Source organism: Nerophis ophidion, linkage group LG11, assembly GCF_033978795.1.
Source record: "Nerophis ophidion isolate RoL-2023_Sa linkage group LG11, RoL_Noph_v1.0, whole genome shotgun sequence".
Lineage (NCBI taxonomy): Eukaryota > Metazoa > Chordata > Actinopteri > Syngnathiformes > Syngnathidae > Nerophis > Nerophis ophidion.
The window spans coordinates 20,004,564-20,031,000 of record NC_084621.1 but is presented as its reverse complement, the minus strand read 5'-3'; the positions used below and the strand labels follow the sequence as shown (position 1 = coordinate 20,031,000).

The 26,437-nt window shown below is 39.1% G+C and overlaps 1 protein-coding gene across 1 annotated transcript in view; it reads right to left on the bottom strand.

The window, feature by feature from the left end:
- The window catches only part of prkcg (protein kinase C, gamma), an 81,152-nt gene that overhangs the window by 16,550 nt on the left and 38,165 nt on the right, over positions 1-26,437 (bottom strand). The window contains exons 7-13 of the mRNA XM_061915305.1: positions 20,354-20,510; positions 18,501-18,702; positions 15,429-15,611; positions 11,447-11,620; positions 3,260-3,351; positions 2,916-2,978; positions 1,945-2,083 (exon numbers count right to left, since the gene is read on the bottom strand). Of these exons, the coding sequence (XP_061771289.1) occupies positions 1,945-2,083; positions 2,916-2,978; positions 3,260-3,351; positions 11,447-11,620; positions 15,429-15,611; positions 18,501-18,702; positions 20,354-20,510 (1,010 nt within the window). The remainder of the gene's footprint in view (positions 1-1,944; positions 2,084-2,915; positions 2,979-3,259; positions 3,352-11,446; positions 11,621-15,428; positions 15,612-18,500; positions 18,703-20,353; positions 20,511-26,437) is intronic.

Sequence of the window (26,437 nt, the reverse complement as noted above, 5' to 3'; positions counted from 1 at the left end):
CCCGAAATAACCACCTTGTCACAAACACTAAGGTTTGTCTTCATACATACTGTCAATTCCGAACTATAAGCCCCTATATTTTCACCTACACTTTGAACCCTGCAGCCTATAAAACGACGCGTCTGATTTATGTTTTTTTTCTTTGCTGACGGCCATAATGGAAACAAAAAAAAAAAGCCAATACACTGAATAGGTGTGTTATTGTTGTTGTGACAATCTGTCACTTAATTTCTGTTAGTTTTTCGTGTTTTTGTATTTACTTCCTGTTCAGTGCTCTTATTTTGTTGTATTTCCTGTTTTATTCACGGAGCACGGTTGTTTTTCTGTTTTCGTTGATTGGCAGCGGTTCACACCTGCTGTCAATCACACTAGTCTCTATTCATGTTTCACTCGAGCACTCCTCAGGGCTCGATGATAAAATCTATGTTGGAAAATTTACTATGCAAAACTGCTTCATGTTTATTTCTGTTTCTTATGAGTATTAAATTATTTTCTTACCTTCACTCAACTCTCCTGGATTCTTGCATACTCGGGGACACACAACAGCAGACATGCTTTTTCTCAACAGTTGTTCTTCTTTTGGACAGGTTTACTCACTTCAGGTGCTAAACTGAGCTTTCAACCGGAAATACAAGTGCCGTTCCATCTTCAAGCCGTCCATAGCATTTCTACTCGTATGGATTCTTCATTAATCACTCCTCGCAACGTTTGTAAATTTTACAATATAACTAAAACAGTTGTTACTTACTAAAGTCCCGGATTGGGCGCCCGTCCCTCCGTGTGCCTGATCAATATTGTGGATTCAGAGAGTCCCGGCTGTTTTATAACATGCTAACTCATGTTTTCATTATGTTAACGTCACTATTTTACACACAAAGAATAATTTTTCCATAATTCATTTTATCAAAGTAAATAAAGTCGAGAATAAATTCCACATCCATAAAAAAGTTTGAATAAATTCTGTTTGTCATATTTATGTTAAAATAAGGTTTTGGACTTTATTTATATGCCAGTGCCTTGTATTATTTTATTTCCAGGGCTCTTATTTTAAGTGTCATTTCCTGCTGCTCTCGAGCCTGAGCACTGGCTTTCTCACCTGTCCCTGATTGGCAATCAGCCCACGCCTGTACCTTATTGCCCGCCCTGTCATCTGTGTTGAATTTTTTCCCCTTTATTTTTCTAATCAAATACTTTTTTTGAGTACTTTGAAGGGATCCAAGCGCTATACATGTACTGTATAACCCATTAACCTGCACTTTGCCTGCCGCCCGTGCAGTCTGGGGTCAAGACCAACACAACCCTGCCACATTCCAAGCACTGCTACAAATTATATTTTTTGGTACAAAACATACATGAAATTGAATGAAAGCTCATTGAAAAAGTCTAAAATATATTTCAGGTTGATAAAAGAGTTTGACAAAAATCGTATAATTCCTGTAAATAAAACCCTGCGTATGCCACAATTACTTTTTTTAGATATTTTACGCAATTTCATTTACATTTCCACCAAGCAAGTTAAAATGTTACCTATGTAATGACTTGTCATGATTTATTTGTATAAATCCATTTCCAGTGCTCTTATTTTCAATGCCATTTCCTGTTTGTCACCTGCCCTCCAGTCGAAAGCGCTGGCTTCCTCACCTGTTCGGGATTGGCAACCAGGATGCTTTATATGCCAGTATGTTCTTTATAAGTGCACCTCCCTGCGCCACTTTTATTTTAAGTACGTTTTACCTGCACTTTGCCTGCCTTCCCTGCATCCTGGGGTCAAGCCCAACACAAACTCGGCTAGAAATTTTTAACACATAAATTCGGTCTTAAAAAACCCCAGCAAAAAACTAATTTAGGGATCAAATTTATAATTTTGATGTCTACATTAAGAGATTGATTTTGATTTCCTGTGGGAACCTTACTTTGAAATCCTCGTGGTGGGAAGGAACCTACCTCAGGGGCAATGTAGTCCGGGGTTCCGCAGAAGGTTTGCGTGGTGTCGCCCTCAAACATCCCTTCCCTGCACATCCCAAAGTCGGCGATCTTGATGTGGCCCTCGCTGTCCAGCAGCACGTTGTCCAGCTTCAGGTCCCTGGGGGAGGTCAATCAAGGTCATCGGGGTCAATCTCAGCTTCAACAGGTTACAGGTGCATGGCTTAAAAAACGTCTTTTAACAATAGATGCTTCCAAAAAAATAAAATATATACATATTATATATATCCATTTTCTACCGCTTATTCCCTTTCGGGGTCGCGGGGAATTTATATATATATATATATATATATATATATATATATATATATATATATATATATATATATATATATATATATGTAGGTGTGGGAAAAAATCACAAGACTACTTCATCTCTACAGATCTGTTTCATGAGGGGTTCCCTCAATCATCAGGAGATTTTTTTTTCCCACACCTACATATTGCGCTCTACCACGGTATCGAGCACTATTCTCTGGATAATCCAATCAAGACATATATATATATATATATATATATATATATATATATATATATATATATATTAGTATATACATAAATATATACACTGTACATATATATATGTTTATGTATATATGCATATGTATATATGTATAGTTTTGTATATTTATGCATATATATATTCTGTATGTATATATATATATATATATATACACACACAACACAAATGCAATGTTGAAACAATATGCTTTTTGTCAACATTTATTCAATGTCGGGTTTTGACGTTGATTTGACCGATGAAATTTGTTCATTTCCCAACCAACGACGTGGATCCAATGTTAGACCACCAACGTTGTCTCAAGATACGAAGACAACTATTTTGCAACGTTGGTCAGCTTTAAAGGACATGGACATACAGTATAATGCAGGTTGCATCAATGCCAAGGGGCGCATGGTGCCTTCCTCCCTACCTGTAGATGATGCCCTGGCCGTGCAGGAAGAAGAGGCCCACTGCTATCTCTGCCGCGTAGAACCTGGCGGGAGAGAGAGAGAGAGAGAGAGAGAGAGAGAGAGAGAGACGGCCGCAGGAAATTAAAGCGAGTGGCTGATGAAAGCCTCCGCAACCAAAGAGATGAAAGGGCGCCGAGAAAAAAAAAGGGGAAATAAAGAGAAAAAAATTTAGCGACAGGCTGGGAATTGGTCAGGGATAGTTGATGGAAGATTATGGGAGGATGCGGGCGAGAGGATGAGAGGATGAGGAGGAAGAGGCGGAGGCTGATGAACACAGCCGGGAGATAAGAGGTGATGGACGTACGCTGCGTGAGGCTCTTTGAACTTCCCCATCATCTGAATGTGGAACATCAGGTCTCCTCCGTCCACGTACTCCATCACGTAGTACAGACGGTCCTGAGAAGACACACACACACACACCATGGCAAATGGCAAATGGCAAATGGGTTGAACTGATAAATCGCTTTCTTGCCTTCAGGGTACTCAACATTATTTCCAAATTCATCCATTCACACACACCCATTCACACACGGATGGAAGGAGCTGCCTAACCACCACCCATCAGGAGCAAGGATAAAGTGTCTTGCTCAAGGACACAATGGACGTGACAAGGTTGGTAGAAGCTGGGGATCGAACCAGGAACCCTCAGGTTGCTGGCACGGCCACTCTCCCAACCGGCGCCACGTCGTTCCCACATTTCTGACCCATTTTAACCATTCCACCTTCAACATATTCCATTATTCGGGAAATTCACGCTACCATTTTTCCTCGTTCAACATTTTTTTTCTCTCCAGGAAATCAAATTTTCCAATAATTTTTGGACCCTTTTTTCTGGTGACTACATTTTTTAACCCACTTCAAGCGTTCCACCGTTCCTCTTGATTCCAGGAATTCCTTAATACCATTTCTCAATTAAAACATTTCTCAATTGATTTGAAAAATTCTAACACCAAGCATTTCAAGTTTTTTTTTAACTATTTTAAAAAAAAATCTCGCTTTTCCAGAAAATCCCAAATTCTTGCTAACTTCCCAAAGAAATGAATGAGACATTCTTCAAAGTTCCACAACTCCCACATTTTTCATCAAATTCAAACTGTTCCAAATTCGTAATATTCAGCCTGTTTGGGAATTGTGTGCTACACTTTAAGAATCCTGGAAATTCAAATAATTTTTCCAAATTAAAGATTTTTTTTTTCCAGGAATTTGCATTTTCCAACACTTGTTTGATCTCTTTTTCTGGTAAGTACTCCTAGATATTTCAACCCCCTTCAAGAGTTCCACCATCAAAACATTCTTCCTAATTGAGGAAACAACTAGGTTGTTTTTTTAAACCGTAAAAATTCCCGCTTTTCCCGAAATTCCAGTAATTGATGGGAAATGGGTTATACTTGTACACTATGGATTTGTTCTACCTTCAAGCTACTCAAGACACCATTTTTCCACATTTTCAACCCATTTAAAAAATCCCACCTTCAACACATTCCGCTATTCTGGAAACTCAAACTGGAATTTTTCCAAGTTACATTTTTTTTTGTAGAAATTCAAATTTTCCAACCCTTTTTTGACCCTTTTTTCTGACGACTACTCATTCTACATTGTTCAAACCACTTCAACCGCTCCACCGTCTAAACTTTCCTCTTAATCTGTAAAAATTCCCGGTTTTCCTGAAATTCCCACATTTTTGGGAAATTTCCATTGACATAAATGGGACATTCTTTAAAGATTCACAACTCCCACATTTTTCATTGGATGTAAACTGTTCCAACTTCAACATATACAGCCTGTTTGGGAATTGCGTGCTCTACTTGAAAAATTCAAAAAAAAATTCTGGGAATTCAAACTATGATTTTTCTAAGTTAAAAAAATAAAATCCAGGAATTTGCATTTTCCATCTCTTTTTTTGACCATTTTTTCTGGCGACTACTCCTTCTACATTTTTCAACCCACTTCAAGCGTTCCACCCTCACAACATTCCTCTCAATCAGGGAAAAAAAAAAGTTTATTTGAACCGTAAAAATTACTGGTTTTCCTGAAATTCCAGGAATTGATGGTAAATGGGTTATAATTGCATAGCGCTTTTCTACCTTCAAGGTACTCAAGACACTATTTCCACATTTTCAACCCATTTAAAAAAATCCACCTTCAACATATTCTACTATTCTGGAAACTCAAACTGGAAATTTTCCAAGTTAAAATTTTTTTTTTCCAGGAATTTGCTTTGTCCAAACCTTTTTTGACTCTTTTTTCTGACGACTACTCCTACATTTTTCAACCCACTTCAAGCGTTCCACCCTCACAACATTCCTCTTAATCAGGGGGGGGAAAAAAAAGTTTTTCTGAACCGTAAAAATTACTGGTTTTCCTGAAATTCCAGGAATTGATGGTAAATGGGTTATAATTGCATAGCGCTTTTCTACCTTCAAGGTACTCAAGACAATATTTCCACATTTTCAACCCATTTAAACCACTCCATCTTCAACATATTCCACTATTCGGGAAATTCACGCTATCATTTTTCCAAGTTAAAAAAAAAATCCAGGAATTTGCATTTTCCAACCCTTTTTCGACCCTTTTTTCTGGTGACTACTCCTACATTTTTCAACCCCCTTCAAGCGTTCCACCATCAAAACATTCCTCCTAATTGGGGAAAAAATAACGTTTTCAAAATTCCCGGTTATTCCGAAATTCCAGGAATTGATGGGAAATGGGCTATACTTGTATAGTTTTTTTTCTACCTTCAAGTTACTCAAGACACTATTTTAACATTTTCAAGCCATTTAAACCATTTCACCTTCAACATATTCCACTATTCTGGAAACTCAAGCTGGAATTTTTCCAAGTAAAATTTTTTTCCCCTGGAATTCACATTTTCCAACTCTTTTTTGACCCTTTTTTCTGACGACTACTCCTTCTACATTTGTCAACCCACTTCAACCGCTCCACCGTCTAAACATTCCTCTTAATTGGGGAAAAAAACTAAGTTGTTTTTTTAAACCGTAAAAATTCCCTGTTTTCCTGAAATTCCAGGAATTGATGGTAATCCATCCATCCATCCATCTTCTTCCGCTTATCCGAGGTCGCGTCACGGGGGCAAAAGCCTAAGTAGGGAAACCCAGACTTCCCTCTCCCCAGCCACTTCGTCTAGCTCTTCCAAGGGGATCCCGAGGCGTTCCCAGGCCAGCCGGGAGACATAGTCTTCCCAACGTGTCCTGGGTCTTCCCCGTGGCCTCCTACCGGTTGGACGTGCCCTAAACACCTCCCTAGGGAGGCGTTCGGGTGGCATCCTGACCAGACGCCCGAACCACCTCATCTGGCTCCTCTCGATGTGAAGGAGCAGCGGCTTTACTTTGAGTTCCTCCCGGATGGCAGAGCTTCTCACCCTATCTCTAAGGGAGAGCCCCGCCACACGGCGGAGGAAACTCATTTGGGCCACTTGTACCCGTGATTTTGTCCTTTCAGTCAAAACCCAAAGCTCATGATCAAAGGTGAGGATAGGAACGTAGATCGACCGGTAAACAGCGCTTTGCCTTCCGGCTCAGCTCCTTCTTCACCACAACGGATCGGTACAACGTCCGCATTACTGAAGACGCCGCACCGATCCGCCTGTCGATCTTATGATCCACTCTTCCCTCACTCGTGAACAAGACTCCTAGGTACTTGAACTCCTCCACTTGGGGCAGGGTCTCCTCCCCAACCCGGAGATGGCATTCCACCCTTTTCCGGGCGAGAACCATGGACTCGGACTTGGAGGTGCTGATTTTCATTCCGGTTGCTTCACACTCGGCTCCGAACCAATCCAGCGAGAGCTGAAGATCCCGGTCAGATGAAGCCATCAGGACCACATCATCTGCAAAAAGCAGAGACCTAATCCTTCGGTTACCAAACCGGAACCCCTCAACGCCTTGACTGCGCCTAGAAATTCTGTCCATAAAAGTTATGAACAGAATCGGTGACAAAGGACAGCCACTGGAAATGTGTTCGACTTACTGCCGGCAATGCGGACCAAGCTCTGGCACTGATCGTACAGGGAGCGGACCGCCACAATAAGACAGTCCCATACCCCATACTCTCTGAGCACTCCCCACAGGACTTCCCGAGGGACACGGTCGAATGCCTTCTCCAAGTCCACAAAGCACATGTAGACTGGTTGGGCAAACTCCCATGCACCCTCAAGAACCCTGCCGAGAGTATAGAGCTGGTCCACAGTTCCACGAACAGGACGAAAACCACACTGTTCCTCCTGAATCCGAGGTTTGACTATCCGGCGTAGCCTCCTTTCCAGTACACCTGAATAAACCTTACCGGGAAGGCTGAGGAGTGTGATCCCACGATAGTTGGAACACACCCTCAGGTCCCCCTTCTTAAAGAGAGGAACCACCACCCCGGTCTGCCAATCCAGAGGTACCGCCCCCGATTTCCACGCGATGCTGCAAAGTCTTGTCAACCAAGACAGCCCCACAGCATCCAGAGCCTTAAGGAACTCCGGGCGGATCTCGTCCACCCCTGGGGCCTTGCCACCGAGGAGCTTTTTAACTACCTCAGCGACCTCAGCCCCAGAAATAGGAGAGTCCACCACAGATTCCCCAGGCACTGCTTCCTCATAGGAAGACGTGTTGGTGGGATTGAGGAGGTCTTCGAAGTATTCCTTCCACCTATCCACAACATCCGCAGTTGAGGTCAGCAGAACACCATCCGCACCATACACGGTGTTGACAGTGCACTGCTTCCCCTTCCTGAGGCGGCGGACGGTGGTCCAGAATAGCTTCGAAGCCGTCCGGAAGTCATTTTCCATGGGTTCCCCGAACTCCTCCCATGTCCGAGTTTTTGCCTCCGCGACCGCTGAAGCTGCACACCGCTTGGCCTGTCGGTACCTGTCCACTGCCTCCGGAGTCCTATGAGCCAAAAGGACCCGATAGGACTCCTTCTTCAGCTTGACGACATCCCTCACCGCTGGTGTCCACCAAGGGGTTTTAGGATTGCCGCCCTGACAGGCACCAACTACCTTGCGGCCACAGCTCCGATCTGCCGCCTCGACAATAGAGGTGCGGAACATGGTCCACTCGGACTCAATGTCCAGCACCTCCCTCGTGACATGTTCAACGTTCTTCCGGAGGTGGGAATTGAAACTTTGTCTGACAGGAGACTCTGCCAGACGTTCCCAGCAGACCCCCACAATGCGTTTGGGCCTGTCAGGTCTGTCCGGCATCCTCCCCCACCATCGCAGCCAACTCACCACCAGGTGGTGATCGGTAGAAAGCTCCGCCCTTCTCTTCACCCGAGTGTCCAAAACATAAGTCCGCAAATCCGATGACACAACTACAAAGTCGATCATGGAACTGCGGCCTAGGGTGTCCTGGTGCCAAGTGCACATATGGACACCCTTATGCTTGAACATGGTGTTTGTTATGGACAAACTGTGACGAGCACAAAAGTCCAATAACAAAACACCACTCGGGTTCAGATCCGGGCGGACATTCTTCCCAATCACGCCTCTCCAGGTTTCACTGTCGTTGCCAACGTGAGCGTTGAAGTCTCCCAGTAGGACAAGGGAATCACCCGGGGGAGCACTTTCCAGTACTCCCTCGAGTGTTCCCAAAAAGGGTGGGTACTCTGAACTGCTGTTTGGTGCGTAAGCACAAACAACAGTCAGGACCCGTCCCCCCACCCGAAGGCGGAGGGAGGCTACCCTTTCGTCCACCGGGTTCAACTCCAACGTACAGGCTTTGAGCCGGGGAGAAACAAGAATTGCCACCCTAGCCCGTCGCCTCTCACTGCCGGCAACGCCAGAGTGGAAGAGGGTCCAATCCCTCTCGAGAGAAGTGGTTCCAGAGCCCTTGCTGTGCGTCGAAGTGAGTCCGACTATATCCAGCCGGAATTTCTCGACTTCGCGCACTAGCTCAGGCTCTTTCCCCCCCAGTGACGTGACGTTCCACGTCCCAAGAGCTAGCTTCTGTAGCCGAGGATCGGACCGCCAAATGCCCTGCCTTCGGCTGCCGCCCAGCTCACATTGCACCCGACCTCTATGGCCCCTGCTATGGGTGGTGAGCCCAGAATTGATGGTAAATGGGTAAAAAACTATACAATTATAACCCATTTAATTGATGGTAAATGGGTTATAATTGTATAAGTTTTTTTCTACCTTCAAGGTACTCAAGACACTATTTCCACATATTCAACCCATTTAAACCATTTCACCTTCAACATATTCCACTATTCTGGAAATTCAGACTGTCATTTATCCAAGTAATTTTTTTCCCCCCCAGGAATTCGCATTTTCCAACCATTTTTGACCCTTTTTTTCTGGCAACGTTTCCTTCTACATTTTTCAACCCACTTCAAGCATTCCACCGTCCAAACATTTCTCTTAATCAGGGAAAAAAAACAAGTTTTCTTTTTAACAGTAAAAAATTCCTGGTTTTCCCGAAATTCCAGGAATTCCTTAATATAATTTTCTCAGTTAAAATAGTTCTCAATTGATTTGAAAAATTCCAAAATCACTCATTTAGAGCATTCAAATTTTTTACCATTTAAAAAAATAAAATCCCGCTTTTCCTGAAATCCCCACATTTTTGGGAAATTCCCATTGAAATGAATGGGACATTCTTCAAAGTTCCACAACCCGCACATTTTTCAACAGATTCAGACTGTTACAAATTCAAAATATTCAGCCTGTTTGGGAATTGTGTGCTATACTTAAACAACTCTAAAAAAAATTCTGGAAATTCAAGCTATCATTTTTCCAAGTTCAAAAAAAAAAATTCAGGAATTTGCATTTTCCAACCCTTTTTTTGACCCTTTTTTCTGGCGACGACTGTTACATTTTTCAACCCACTTCAAGCATTTCACCTTCAAAACATTCCTCTTAATCGGGGAAAAAACATTTTTGAACAGTGAAAATTCCCAGTTTTCCCCAAATTCCAGGAATTGATGGTAGATGGGTTATACTGGTATAGTTTTTTCTACCTTCAAGGTACTCAAGACACTATTTCCACATTTTCAAGCCATTTAAACTATTCGGGAATTCACGCTATCATTTTTCCAAGAAAAAAAAAAAATTCCAGGAATTCACTTTTTTTACCCTTTTTTCTGGCGACTACTCCATCTACATTATTCAACCCACTTCAAGCATCCCCCCCATCCCAAAACATTTCTCTTAATCAGGTAACAAAAAAACAAAGTTGTTTTTTTAAACCGTAAAAATTCTCGGTTTTCCCGAAATTCCAAGAATTTATAGTAAATGGGTTAGTCAAAGCGCTTTGACAATATTTCCACATTCACCCATTCACACACTGATGGCGGGAGCTAACCTTGCAAGGCCCTAACCACCACCCATCAGGAGCAAGGGTGAAGTGTCTTGCTTAAGGACACAACGGACGTGACGAGGTTGGTAGAAGCTGGGGATCGAACCAGGAATCCTCAGGTTGCTGACCTTTCCCACTTTCTCAAGTTATTACCGTATTTTCCGGACTATAAGGCGCACTTAAAATCCTTTTATTCCCTCAAAACTCGTCAGTGCGCCTCATAACCTTTTGTACCTTTTTTTAGGGAATAATTCTGGTTTTGCTTACCGTCCTCAAAGCAATTTTTTTTTTTTAGGTGAAATTTGCCTATTATTGTATATCGTCCATTTCAATACAATCCAACTTCTATTTTACTGTAAAACAGAGGAAGGGAACAACTTTTTGGGAAAAATAATAATAAAACAAAACAGTATAATATATAAAAAAACAGCAGTAGAATTCGCCAAAAAACGTTGTTTTTTTGTTTTTTGGGGTCGGTCGCATCCTCGTTCTTCCCCGAGCAAGGCCATCTGTTCAACGTAAAGAAAATAATAATAATAATAGATTTTATTTGTAAAAAAAGCACTTTACGTTGAGCAAACAACCTCAAAGTGCCACAGTGTAAAAAATTGTAATGATAATAATAATAATAATACAAATATAATAAAAATAGATAAAACGTAGAACTAGAAACAGCCAGATAGCTAGAACCAGCATGCATGTCCATGAAAAGGCTTTCATTTTTTTTTCTTTTTTTTAAAAAGATGGGTTTTTAAGCCTTTTTTAAAAGCATCCACAGTCTGAGGTGCCCTCAGGTGGTCAGGGAGAGCGTTCCACAGACAAATATTTTCGACATGGGCGAGTGGTCGCGAAAAAGAACTCAAAACCCCCCTCAAAGCTATTTTATTTGGTACATGGTGTAATAATAAGTATGACCAGTGGATGGCAGTCACATAGTCGAGTTTTGAGAAGAAAAATAAGGATTTTAAGCGCGCCTTATAGATAAAATGATGCTCAATGCCGGAGTCAAACTCATACTTGCGAAGACCTCCTCGGTGGTATTAACGCCGACTTAGCACTTTGCGCCTTAGTGCCATCACAACATTGGTTCTGCTGCTGCCGTGTTGTCCAATTAACTTGTTCATAAATGTCAACGAAAGCTGCCTATTAATTTTTCATGCACTCCAAATCATTATTAGACAGGCACACACCTGGGTCTGGAAGGCGCAGTAGAGCGAGGTGAGGAAGTGAGGGCGAGACGGGAGCGCCAGAACCCGCCTCTCCACCAGGGCGCTCTCCGTGTCCTCGTCCTGGAAGAGGACGTCCTTCTTCAGGACCTTGACAGCAAACAGGCGCTCGGTGCCTCCTTCCTCTGCCAGCAGAACCTGACGACAGGAATAGAAACACTCATATACATATATATATATGTGTGTGTATGTGTATATATGTATATGTGTATTTACGTGTGAATATAAAATATGACTTATTTTATCTTTGTGAAAACATTGGACACAGTGTGTTGTCAAGCTTATGAGATGTGATGCAAGTGTAAGCCACTGTGACACTATTGTTCTTTTTATTTTATTTTTATAAATATTGAATGATAATGTCAACGAGGGATTTTTAATCACTGCTATGCTGAAATTATAATTAATATTGATACTGTAGTTGATGATATACATTTTTGTTTCACTACTTTTGGTTTGTTCTGTGTCGTGTTTGTGTCTCCTCTCAATTGCTCTGTGTATTGCAGTTCTGAGTGTTGCTGGGTCAGGTTTGGTTTTGGAATTGGATTGCATTGTTATGGTATTGCTGTGTAGTGGTTTGTTGGATTGATAAAAAAAGCAAAAAAAAAAACCAACAAAAAAACAAAATCGATTTAAAAAAAAAAAGAGAATCGATTCTGAATTGCAGAACGTATTCGAATCGATTTTTTCCACACCCCTTATATATATATATATATATATATATATATATATATATATAAGGGGTGTGTGTATATATATATCTATCTATCTATCTATCTATCTATCTATCTATCTATATATACATACAGTATATATATATCTATACATATATATATGCGTGTAAAAATGTGTATATATATATGCGTATATATGTGTATATATGTGTGTATATAAATGTGTATATATGTGTGTATATGTGTGTGTAAAAATGTGTATATATATGTGCGTATATATGTGCGTATATATGTGCGTATATATATGTGTAAATATGTGTTAATATATATATATATATATTTAAAAATGTATGTATATGTGCAAAAATGTGTGTATATGTGTGTAAAAATGTGTATACATGTGTGTATGTACATGTGTATATAGAAATGTGTATATGTGTGTATATACAGAATGTGTGTATATATGTGTGTGTCTATATGTATATAAAAGTGTATATATGTGTGTATATATGTACATATGTGTGTATATACGTGTAAAAAAGTGTGTATATGTGTGTATATACGTGTAAAAATGTGTGTATAGATGTGTGTATATACGTGTGTATATATATATATATATATGTATATATATACATATATAAATATACATATATATATATATATATATATATATATATATACATATATATATATATATATCTGTGTGTATATAAATATGTATATACAGTTTGTGTGTATATATGTGTGTACAAATGTTTATACAAGTGTGTATATGTTAAAGTTAAAGTACATGTGTGTAAAAACGTGTGTATATATGTGTGTGTATATATGTGTGTATAAAAGTGTGTACATGTGTTTATAAATGTGTGTATATATATGTGTGTGTATAAATGTGTATTTACGTGTGTATATACAGTATGTGTGTATAATATGTGTGTAAAAACGTGTATACAAGCATGTATATGTGTGTAAAAATGTGTGTATATATGTGTGTATATATGTACATAATTATGTATATACAGTATATATATATATATATATATATATATGTGTGTGTGTGTATAAGTGTGTTTATGTGTGTATATAAATATATGTGTATATAAGTGTGTGTATGTATGTGTGTATATATAATATACACACATACATAATATACGTAATATATATATATATATATATATATATATATATATATAAATGAAATGTGGACTTCCCAGACCACAGAACACTTTTCCACTTTGCATCAGTGCATCTTAGATGAGCTCAGGCCCAGTGAAACCAAAGGCGTTTCTGGGTGTTGTTGATAAATGGCTGTGGCTTTGCATAGTAGAACTTGCACTTACACATGTAGCAACCAATTGTATCGACTGACAGTGGTTTTCTGAAGCGTTCCTGAGCCCATGTGGTGATATCCTTTACCCACCGATGTGGCTTTTTGATGCAGTACCGCCTGAGGGATTCAAGCTGCGTAATATCATGGCTTACGTGCAGTGATTTCTCCACATTCTCTGAACCTTTTGATGATATTACGGAGCGTAGATGGTGAAATCCCTAAATTCCTTGCAAAAGCTAGTTGAGAAATGTTGTTCTCAAACAATTTGCCCAGGCATTTGTCGACAAAGCGGTGACTCTCGCCCGGTCCTTCTTTGTGAACGACGGAGCACGTCATGGAAGGTGTTTTTATACCCAATCATGGCACTCACCTGTTCCCAATTATCCTGTTCACCTGTGGGATGTTCCAAATAAGTGTTTGATGAGCATTCCTCAACCTTTCTCAGTCTTTTTTGAGGCTTCTTTATGTTATTTTTGACTCCAAATGAGCTAATGTTTGCCCAAAATAACAATGTTTACCAGTTTGAATGTGAAATATCTTATATTTTCAGTCTATTCAATTGAATATAAGTTGAAAAGGATATGCAAATTATTGTATTTTGTTTTTTATTTGCCATTTACACAACGTGACAACTTCATTTTGTATGTGTTTATATACTGTATCTATATGTATAGATGTATGTATCTATACATACTGTATGTAAACATATACATATTTATATTGTGCAGGTGTGCGTATTGTTGTGACCGCTGGCTAAAGAGGAAGAAGTGAGTTGATGAATAGACTTAAGTGTGTATTTATAGACGATACAGAGGCAAGCGGCTTGGAGGGGAAGTGAGTCAGTAAAGTAGCTGCACGTGCCAGCTGATGCGCGGTCAGTGTGTCACGCCCGCCATTTCCATTCTATGAACTAACATTTTTTTTTTTTAACACTGTTTTCGGTGTCGACGGGGGTTCAATTAAGCGACGTTGTGCACGTTCCTCCGGTCCCCAGCTGCACACGTTTCATTGTGCGTCGACGTCAACGCGGGGTTTTGTCGTCTTAGATTGCATGCTGGAGAAGATAAGGGGGGGCTGTGGTTCCGCTGCAGCGGGAGCAGGGAGACTCGTGGGGGTGGGGGGTCAGGGGGGGGGGGGGGTGGCAGGGGGGGGTCCCCTTAAGAGTCCTCCCATTGTTGACCACCCTGTTATGGTTATTATAATGCAATAAGGCACTTTTACTGTACTGTATTTGTCAGACTATGCTCTTAGAATAATTTATAAAATATGCCAATTATTCAGAAGTACATTGATTTTGATTCATTACTATTTTTTGAAAATATCACTTTTTTTAAAAATCCAGTTTTCTTTAACAAAAATGACAACAACAAAATGTAAAAAAAAAAAAAAAAAAATGTACATTAATTTTTTTTTAACAAAAAGGCCATAAAATATTGAAATTGAAAATAAATAAATAAATAATATATGACTTATTTTTAATGCTTTTATGCTTTCGTTATTCGTTTTTTTTTTTTTTTGGGAAATGACAAAGCAACATCAAATATCCTGAGGAACTCAAAAGATTCCTAAATAATTTTTATTTTTTTTCACTTTCATGTTTTATAATGTTTTTGTTTAAAAAAATACATAAATAAATAACATAACCCCCAAAAACAATTACATCTATGATATTTAATGTGAGGTAATTGGAGCCTTAAATATGTAAATAATTCCTAATAACGTTGATTTGGATTCATTATTATTTTTTGACTGCAACTTTGTCTTGTTACATTTCACTTATCTGCTCTTTTATTCTACTATTTTGGTTCGTTTTCTTGAAATAGTATTTTTAGAATGTGCGGCAGGACGTTAAACAAAAAAAAAAATTCCGCGGGCCACAAGTAGCCCCCGGGGCCGCACTTTGGTGCCCCCTGGCCGAGAAGGAAGGGAGTACGGAGTTTACCTTGCCAAAGCTGCCTTTACCCAGCACCATGAGGAAGTTGAAGTCCTGGACCCCCACCCGGCCCTTTCCCGGGCCCTGGGAGTGGGCTGGTGAGAACGCTGAGGGCAGAGGTGTGAGGGCCTCACACGGGGGGCCCGGTCCCATCTGAGGCAGCAGGGGCGTGGTACCATCCGGCAGCGGCTCCTGTGACGTCACACACACACACACACACACACACACACACACACACACACACACACACACACACACACACACACACATACACACACATACACACCACACACACACACACACACACACACACACACACACACACACACACACACACACACACACACGTGGATCCAGAACCTCCAAGCCTGCGCCCTGGTGGAGGGACATTGTATTGCAGCAGCGGGGACACTTGCTATTAGGATGGCTTGTGACTTGTGCAGCCCTTTGAGACACATGTGATTAAGGGCTATGTAAATAAACTTTGATTGAGTGATATCAATAACATACAGAATGGTTTTGTAAGACTCCGTTGGGCATGTGTTGGGCATGTGTAAAGTCCCTCCGAAACTTTGACTGGTATTATGTAAGGACCCATATTAATAATAATAAATTAAATCATTTAAATAAAAATTTAATGAACATTTTACTGAACGAGAGCATAAAAGTTGATATTTTACGTTCTGCATGAACCCACTGAAAAATGACAGCATTTGGGGGCCAATTTGATATGTTTCATTTTCAAAACCAAAATAATAAGATTTTGGTCAACGTTTGAGGTCCTTGGGACCAAAAAGGCAACAAAATGTTAAAATTGATTCTGATATATATATATATATATATATATATATATATATATATATATATATATATATATATATATATATATATATATATAAACTTTCTACGCTAAAATACTTCCAATCAATCCGTTGACATAATTATTTTTTCATGTTTTATGTTTTTTTTTTTGTTGTCAATGAAACAGAATCCACAAAGTAATAATAAATTCAAGTGGAATATTTGATGTAAAATAAATAGGGAAAAAATTGACATTTTTTTGGGGATTCATTATAATTTTTTTTGGAATAATGGGCATTAAAAAAAATGTATCCAAAAGACCCCCACTTATTTAAGTGTTAAAAACATGTCATATATTAATATGTAATATTTTTACTGTCACTATATATATATATATATATATATATATATATATATATATATATATATATATATATATATATATATATATATATATATATATATATATATACATAATGAAAAACAACATTGTTTTGGTAATTTTTTTACACACACACACACACACATATATATATATATATATATATATATATATATATATATATATATATATATATATATATATATATGTATATATATATATATATATATATATATATAAATATATATATATAGTGAAAGTGCCTATATATGTATGTATACATATGAATGTATATTGTATAATTATATTTATATATATATGTATGCATATGTATATATATATTTATACACATATACATACAATACAAATATATATATATACATACATATATATATATATACACACACACACACACATATATATGTATGTATATATTTATGTACTGTATGTATATATAAATACACATACATACATATATATATATATACACTTATATATATACATATATATATATATATATATATATATATATATATATATACACACACACACACGTTTTAACATCATGCTATGATAGTAACAGTAGCGTAGCTACATGTGCTTCATGCTAATAGTAAATTTGAACACAATGCTAGGTTTGTAATACCGCCGTAGCGCTGTCAGCTACATGCCAACATTAGGCTTTAGCATCACAACTAGCATAGCCGTGTGAGTCACATATTACTATTACACTTTCACATCAGGTTAATTGCTAAGTTAACGAAAACTAGTATACGTGTGTGAGCTACGTGCCATTCTTACACTTTTAACATCAGGCAAGGTCAGTAACACTAGCAGAGCCTGTGCGCTACATGCTAACATTGCAATTTAAATATCATGCTAGGTTAGTAACACTAGCATAGCTGTGCCAGATACATGCTAACATTACGCTCTGACAGCATGCCATGTTAGCAACACTAGCGTAGCTTTGTAAGTTATATGCTAATATTAAAGTTTAATATCATAATAAGTTAGCAACACTAGCGTAGCTTTGTGAGTTACATGTTAATATTACACTTTAACATCATGCTAAATTAGCAACACTAGCATAGCTTTGTGAGTTACATGCTAATATTAAACTTTAACATCATTCTAAGTTAACAACACAAGTAGAGCTATATGAGCTACATGCTAACATAAGATTTTGATCTCACGCGAGGTTAGTAACACTAGTATAGCTATGTATGCTACATGCTAACATTACATTTCAATATCATGCTAAGCAGAGGTGGGTTGCTACGTTTACTCCGTTACATTTACCTAAGTAACTTTACTTGTCGGAGTAGTTTTAATTGAGCATACTTTTACTTTTACTGGAGCTACTTTTACTCTGTTACATTGAGTACAATTTTAATCGCTGTATTTATTAAAAAAATGGTTAAAAATCAAATAAAATAAAAATGCGAACTAAATTATTGCGATATATCATGTTGTAACTTTATGCATGTACGAAATAAACTTAAACATTAGACGATTCCTGGTAACGCTGGTCTGTGGCGCCCTCTGGTGGGGGCAAAGGGTAATGCATTTAGCTCCAGATAGGAAAGAGATGTAACAAAATAAAAGCACAGGACAGGAAATCATGTCAGAAACCAAGCAAAAGCCCGATCTGCCAGAATGTTTCCATTTATGTTCCGAATCACTGCCATGGTCTGGCAGAGCCCATGGGCTTGATGTAGTACCATATTGAATACCAAGCAGCACCCGTAGAAGATCCACAGCTGCTCGGTTTTATTGGTAGTCTCACAAGCCCGAGGATAAGTGGCAGCGCATTAAAAAGGTAATTGCCGTTCGTTTACAATTAGCAGATTAAAAAACAAAGCACGCGTTTTATGTTTTACCCGCTGAAGGGGTCTTACCTGCAGGTCTGGGTCCGGCACGGGGATGTTGTAGTACTCGCCCTCGTCCTGGGCTAACAGCTTGAACCAGCCGCTGATGGGACGCCGGAAGATCTCGCTCACTCCGAAGGACAGCGCCCCCATGAAGTCGTTGCGGGACGTGCGGTCCCAGTCCCAGACCTCCACGGAGAGACGGCGGTCCCACTGGTGGCCTCGCACTGAACTGCGGGGACAAAAACCTTTCAGGATCCGTCAACAAAAAACTAAATAAATACCAGTTAGGTTCTCAAATTTAATCTATTTGCGATCACATCATAGTAGTCCAGATCAAAATCGAAGGATTTAAACTTCTTACATCTGGACTCGGACTATCCTGCAGACCGTGAAGTTTTGTAAAAACACATTTTTTGATTTGTGAAACCTTTGATCTACCAAGGAAAATGCATTAAAGCCATGTATCCCTTTTTGCAGCGTTTAGACCGCATCAGTCCACCAGAACTGGAGTTCTTACTTATGGACTAGATTAATCTCTTGACCTTGGAGGTTCATAATCACAAGTTGTATTTTTATGAATCTTCAGGGTCTGTGACATGCTCTGATCCCTACTTGGTAAATTTAGGTACAGCGGTTATGAATCTGGACCTGGACTTGCTCTCATCCGGGTCACGGCACCTCAGTAACATGCCTGGTTTTGTCTCTGCTTCTTCTCTACCACTCAGGACTCAAACCTGGTTATCAACCCAGTAGCCAGCAGTGCTCTTGAGGTTGTCACGGAGGGAGGTTTACCAACGTACACATGGCCCCAAAATCTGTGTTAGAATCACCCCCCTAAACCTCTTTCTCATCCGGGTCGGTAACATGCCTGGTTCTGTCCCACAGGACTGAAACCTGGGGCGCAAGCATGTGATAGTTCCCGAGCTATCAACTCTGTAGTCAGCACTGCTCTAAAAGTAGTCAGGGAGTGGCCCATTCCCCTAAAACTCACTCTCATCTGGGTAATGACACTACAGTAACACACCTGGTTCTGTCCATGTTTCTTCACTTCCACCCTCGACTCGAACCTGTGGCTTCGGGCATGAGGGACAAGCATGCTCACTGTCAAGCCAGAATCCCAGCTATCAACCCGGTAGCCAACACTGCTCTTGAGGTTGCCAAGGAGTGAGATTTACCAACGTACACATGGTCCAGCCAGACCGGCTGGCCTATGTTACAATCACCCTCCCTAAACCTCACTCTCATCCGAGTCACGGCACCACAGTAACACACCTGGTTCTATCCATGCTTCTTCACTTCCACCCAGGACTCAAACCTGGGGCGTCCGGCAATGAGAGACCAGCGTGCTCGCTACCGAGCCCAAATCCCGGCTATCACCAGCACTGCTCTTGAACCTTACTCTCACCCGGGTCACGGTATCATAGTAACACACCTGGTTCTGTCCATGCTTCTTCACTTCCACCCAGGACTCGAACCTGGGGAATCCGGCATGAGAGACGAGTATGCTAGCTACCAAGCCAGAATCCCAGCTATCAACCCAGTATCCAGCACTGCTGTTGATGTTGAGTGAGGTGTACCAACGTACACATGGCCCATCCAGACCGACTGGCCTATGTTACAATCACCCGCCTAAACCTCAATCTCATCCGGGTCAGGGCACCACAGTAACACACCTGGTTCTGTCCCTGCTTTTTTACTTCCACCCAGGACTCAAACTTGGGGCGTCCGGCATGAGGGACGTGTGTGCTAGCTATCAAGCTAAAATCCAGAGCTATCGACTATGTAGTCAACACTGCTCTTGAGGCTGTCAGGGAGCTAGGGTTACCAAAGTACTCGTGGCCCAGCCAAACTGGTCTAGGACAAACGTTCAATAGACTCACAAGGTGAAACTCTCATTCCAGACGGGATTGAGCGTGGAACGGATGGTCTTGGTCTTCTGCTTGCTGTGACTCTTGGGGTCGGGAATCAGTTTCAGTTTAACGTACGGGTCCGACAGGCCGTTTGGATCCATGGGCATCAAGTTCCGGGCCTCCAGCACTGCAGCGAGAGGAACAGGAAGTCGTCGGGAGAGCCGAGAGACGTTGTCAGTGTTCCTAGTTTTCAGACTCCTCACCTGTGACAAAGACATCCTCATTTTCGCCTCGGACCATCAGGTGGATGCGGCCTCGCTTCTCCGTGTGGTCTTGGCCGCAAAGACTGGGGACGCTGGTCTCACATCGCCGATGGACATTCATGTCACAACCTGTGTGGATCGTAAATATGATCACTAATTTTGTAGCGTTTTTACACACAAAAATGTTGGGTTGAAAAATAAGTGAAGTGAATAACTCATGTATTTATATAGCCCTTTTTCTCTAGTGACTCAAAGCAGTTTACATAGTGAAACCCAATATCTAAGTTACATTGAAACCAGTGTGGGTGGCACTGGGAGCAGGTGGGTAAAGTGTCTTGCCCAAGGACACAAAGGCAGTGACTAGGATGGCGGAAGCGGGGATCGAACCTGCAACCCTCAAGTTGCTGGCACGGCCGCTCTACCAACCGAGCAATATCGCCCCAAGATTAATAACCCAAGTTTAAAATAAAAGTTTACCCCAACTTTTGGTTCAGAAAAGGACGAACCCCATTTTTGAGTTATTTTTAACTCGCATTTTGGGTTGATTTTTTCAACCCAACTTTTGCGTTGAATTATTTAAACAAAAAGTTGAGTTATGCTAACTCAATGTTGGGTTATTCCCAACCAAAGTATTGAGTTGAATTATTTAACCCTTAAATTGAGTTATGCTCGCTCAATGTTGGGTTATTCCCAATCAAACTATTGGGTTGAATTATTTAACCCTTAAATTGAGTTATGCTAACTCAATGTTGGGTTATTCCCAACCAATTCATTGGGTTGAATTATTTAACCCAAAAGTTGAGTTATACTAACTCAATGTTGTGTGATTGTAAATAATGTTAATGATATTTACCCATAATAAAAAGTATTTTACCCAAAAAGGCGATACTCGTTGAAAAAAACAACCCAAAAATGGGTCATCATTTTAAAAACCCTGAGTCAAAATCTTACCCTTATAACCCAAAAAATGGATTGCTATGCATAAAAAAAACTCCAAAATAACCCAACACTAGCAACTCATACATTGGGTTATCAAAATAACCCAGTATTTTTTAGTATGTATGTACATCTGACATAGAGTAGGTAGAGGTGGGCATTTAGTAGGTTCTGTCTCGGAATGAGTTGCTGTGGTTTAGAACTACTCAGGCCGGCTCGTGGCATAAACACTATTTAAATATTTTCTTAAAGATACATATACATATTTTTGTCTTCCAGAGTTGTACCTACAGCCACATTTCATGCCCTGGTGCAGGAGACCGTAGAGAAGCGAGCCGCAATGGTCGCAGAAGGTGGGACTGGCGTACGTGTGGATCTTAAACGCGTGGCAACTCCTCAGGTCCTGGAAGGAAACAAACACATGGACATGGACACATGCATGCATATATATATATATATATATATATATATATATATATGAACATATATAAATGAAATGTGGACTTTCCAGACCACAGAACACCTTTCCACTTTGCATCAGTGCATCTTAGATGAGCTCGGGCCCAGCGAAACCGAAGGCGTTTCTGGGTGTTGTTGATAAATGGCTGTGGCTTTGCATAGTAGAGATTTAACTTGCACTTACACATGCATCAACCAATTGTATTGACTGACAGTGGTATTCTGAAGCGTTCCTGAGCCCATGTGGTGATATCCTTTACACACCGATGTGGATTTTTGATGCAGCACCGCCTGAGGGATTCAAGCTGCGTAATATCATGGCTTACGTGCAGTGATTTCTCCACATTCTCTGAACCTTTTGATGATATTACGGAGCGTAGATGGTGAAATCCCTAAATTCCTTGCAAAAGCTAGTTGAGAAATGTTGTTCTCAAACTGTTTGCTCAGGCATTTGTCGACAAAGCGGTGTGCGTGTGTATGTTTACATGTATATCTGTTGACATGTGCCGTTGTTTAACCGTACACACATGTAAATATACTGTATTTATATTCACATGTGCGTGTTTACATGTGCCTATGTGGTCGTATGTTTATGCGTGCGTAGATATTACATGTGCATATGTTTACGTTTGCATTTGTTTACACATACGTATGTTTGCATATAGATATATTTGCATGTGTATGTATGCGTGTACATCTACTTACATGTGCGTGTTTACAGGTGCATATGTTTACATGTCCGTATGTTTACATGTGCATATGTTTACGTTTGTGTATGTTTACATATACATATGTTTACATATACGTATGTTTACATATACATATATTTACATGTGTATGTTTGCATGTACATATACTTACATGTGCATATGTCTACGTTTGTGTATGTTAACATGTGCGCATGTTTGCATGTGCGCACATTTACTTGGGCTTATGTTTACATGTGTACATGTTTACATGTGCATATGTTCACAGGTGTGTTTGTTTACATGTGCAAATGTTCACATGTGCATACGTTCATATGTTCACATGTGTGTATATTAACGTGTTTATGTTTACATGAGTTTACATGTGTGTATGTTTGCATTTGTACATGTTTACGTGTGTACACGCTTACATGCGCGTATGTTTACAGGTGTTTGTTTATTTACGTGTGCGAATGTGTACATGTGCAAATGTTTACATGTGCAAATGTTCACATGTATACGTTCATATGTTGAACATGTGCATATGTTTACATGTGTTTATGTTTACATGTGCAAATGTTCACATGTATACGTTCATATGTTGAACATGTGCATATGTTTACATGTGTTTATGTTTACATGTGCGTATGTTTACATGTGCAAATGTTCACATGTACATATGTTCAAATGTGCAAATGTTTACATGTGTTTATGTTTACATTTGCATGTGTGTAGATGTGCAAACGTTTACATGTGCAAATGCGTACATGTGCATATGTTCATATGTTCACATGTGCATATGTTTACATGTGTTTATGTTTACATGTGCGTATGTGTACAGGTGTAAATGTTTACATGTGCATATGTTCACATGTGTTTATGTTTACATGTGCATATGTTCACATGTGCATATGTTTACATGTGCATATGTTCACATGTGCATATGTTTACATGTGCATATGTTTACATGTGTTTATGTTTACATGTGCGTATGTGTACATGTGTAAATGTTTACATGTGCATATGTTCACATGTGTTTATGTTTAAATGTGCATATGTTCACATGTGCATATGTTTACATGTGCATATGTTCACATGTGCATATGTTCACATGTGCATATGTTTACATGTGCATATGTTCACATGTGCATATGTTCACATGTGCATGTGTTTACATGTGCATGTGTTTACATGTGTTTATGTTTACATGTGCGTATGTTTACATGTGCATATGTTTACATGTGCGTATGTTTACATGTGCGTATGTTTACATGTGCAAATGTGTACATGTGCATATGTTTACATGTGTTTATGTTTACATGTGCGTATGTTTACATGTGCAAATGTTCACATGTGCATACGTTCATATGTTCACATGTGTGTATATTAACGTGTTTATGTTTACATGAGTTTACATGTGTGTATGTTTGCATTGTACATGTTTACGTGTGTACACGCTTACATGCGCGTATGTTTACAGGTGTTTGTTTATTTACGTGTGCGAATGTGTACATGTGCAAATATTCACATGTATACGTTCATATGTTGAACATGTGCATATGTTAACATGTGTTTATGTTTACATGTGCAAATGTTCACATGTATACGTTCATATGTTGAACATGTGCATATGTTTACATGTGTTTATGTTTACAAGTGCGTATGTTTACATGTGCAAATGTTCACATGTACATATGTTCAAATGTGCGAATGTTTACATGTGTTTATGTTTACATTTGCATGTGTGTAGATGTGCAAACGTTTACATGTGCAAATGTGTACATGTGCATATGTTCATATGTTCACATGTGCATATGTTTACATGTGTTTATGTTTACATGTGTTTATGTTTACATGTGCGTATGTGTGTACATGTGTAAATGTTTACATGTGCGTATGTTTACATGTGCAAATGTTCACATGTGCATATGTTTACATGTGTTTATGTTTACATGTGCATATGTTCACATGTGCATATGTTTACATGTGCATATGTGTACATGTGGAAATGTGTACATGTGCAAATGTTTACATGTGCAAATATTCACATGTATACGTTCATATGTTGACATGTGTTTATGTTTACATGTGCATATGTTTACATGTGCAAATGTTCACATGTATGTATCTTCAAATGTGCGTATGTTTACATGTGTTTATGTTTACATTTGCGTATGTGTACATGTGTAAATGTTTACACGTGCAAATGTTCACGTGTGCATATGTTCATATGTTCACATGTGCGTATGTTTACATGTGTTTATGTTTACATATGCGTATGTTGACGTGCAAATGTTCACATGTATATATGTTCAAATGTGCGTATGTTTACATGTGTTTATGTTTACATTTGCGTCTGTGTACATGTGTAAATGTTTACATGTGCAAATGTTCACGTGTGCATACGTTTATATGTTCACATGTGCGTATGTTTACATGTGTTTATGTTTACATATGCGTATGTTGACATGTGCAAATGTTCACACGTATATATGTTCAAATGTGCGTATGTTTACATGTGTTTATGTTTATATTTGCGTGTGTGTACATCTGCAAATGTTTACATGTGCAAATGTGTACATGTGCATATGTTCATATGTTCACATGTGCGTATGTTTACATGTGTTTATGTTTACATGTGCGTATGTGTACATGTGTAAATGTTTACATGTGCAAATGTTCACATGTGCATATGTTCATATGTTTACATGTGCATATGTTTACATGTGTTTATGTTTACATGTGCGTATATTTACATGTGTTTATGTTTACATGTGCGTATGTTTACATGTGTTTATGTTCACATGTGCATACGTTCATATGTTCACATGTGCATATGTTTACATGTGTTTATGTTTACATGTGCGTATGTGTACATGTGTAAATGTTTATATGTGCAAATGTTCACATGTGCATACGTTCATATGTTCACATGTGCATATGTTTACATGTGTTTATGTTCACATGTGCGTATGTTTACATGTGTTTATGTTTACATGTGCGTATGTGTACATGTGTAAATGTTTACATGTGCAAATGTTCACATGTGCATACGTTCACATGTGCATATGTTTACATGCGTTTATGTTTACATGTGCATACGTTCATATGTTTACATGTGCATATGTTTACATGTGTTTATGTTTACATGTGCGTATGTTTACATGTGTTTATGTTTACATGTGCGTATGTTTACATGTGTTTATGTTCACATGCGCATACGTTCATATGTTCACATGTGCATATGTTTACATGTGTTTATGTTTACATGTGCGTATGTGTACATGTGTAAATGTTTATATGTGCAAATGTTCACATGTGCATACGTTCATATGTTCACATGTGCATATGTTTACATGTGTTTATGTTCACATGTGCGTATGTTTACATGTGTTTATGTTTACATTTGCGTCTGTGTACATGTGTAAATGTTTACATGTGCAAATGTTCACATGTGCATACGTTCACATGTGCATATGTTTACATGCGTTTATGTTTACATGTGCATACGTTCATATGTTCACATGTGCATATGTTTACATGTGTTTATGTTTGCATGTGCGTATGTTGACATGCGCAAATGTTCACATGTATATCTGTTCAAATGTGCGTATGTTTACACGTGTTTATGTCTACATTTGCGTGTGTGTGCACGTGCAAATGTTTACATGTGCAAATGTGTACATGTGCATATGTTCATATGGTAACATGTGCGTATGTTTACATGTGTTTATGTTTACATGTGCGTATGTGTACATGTGTTTATGTTT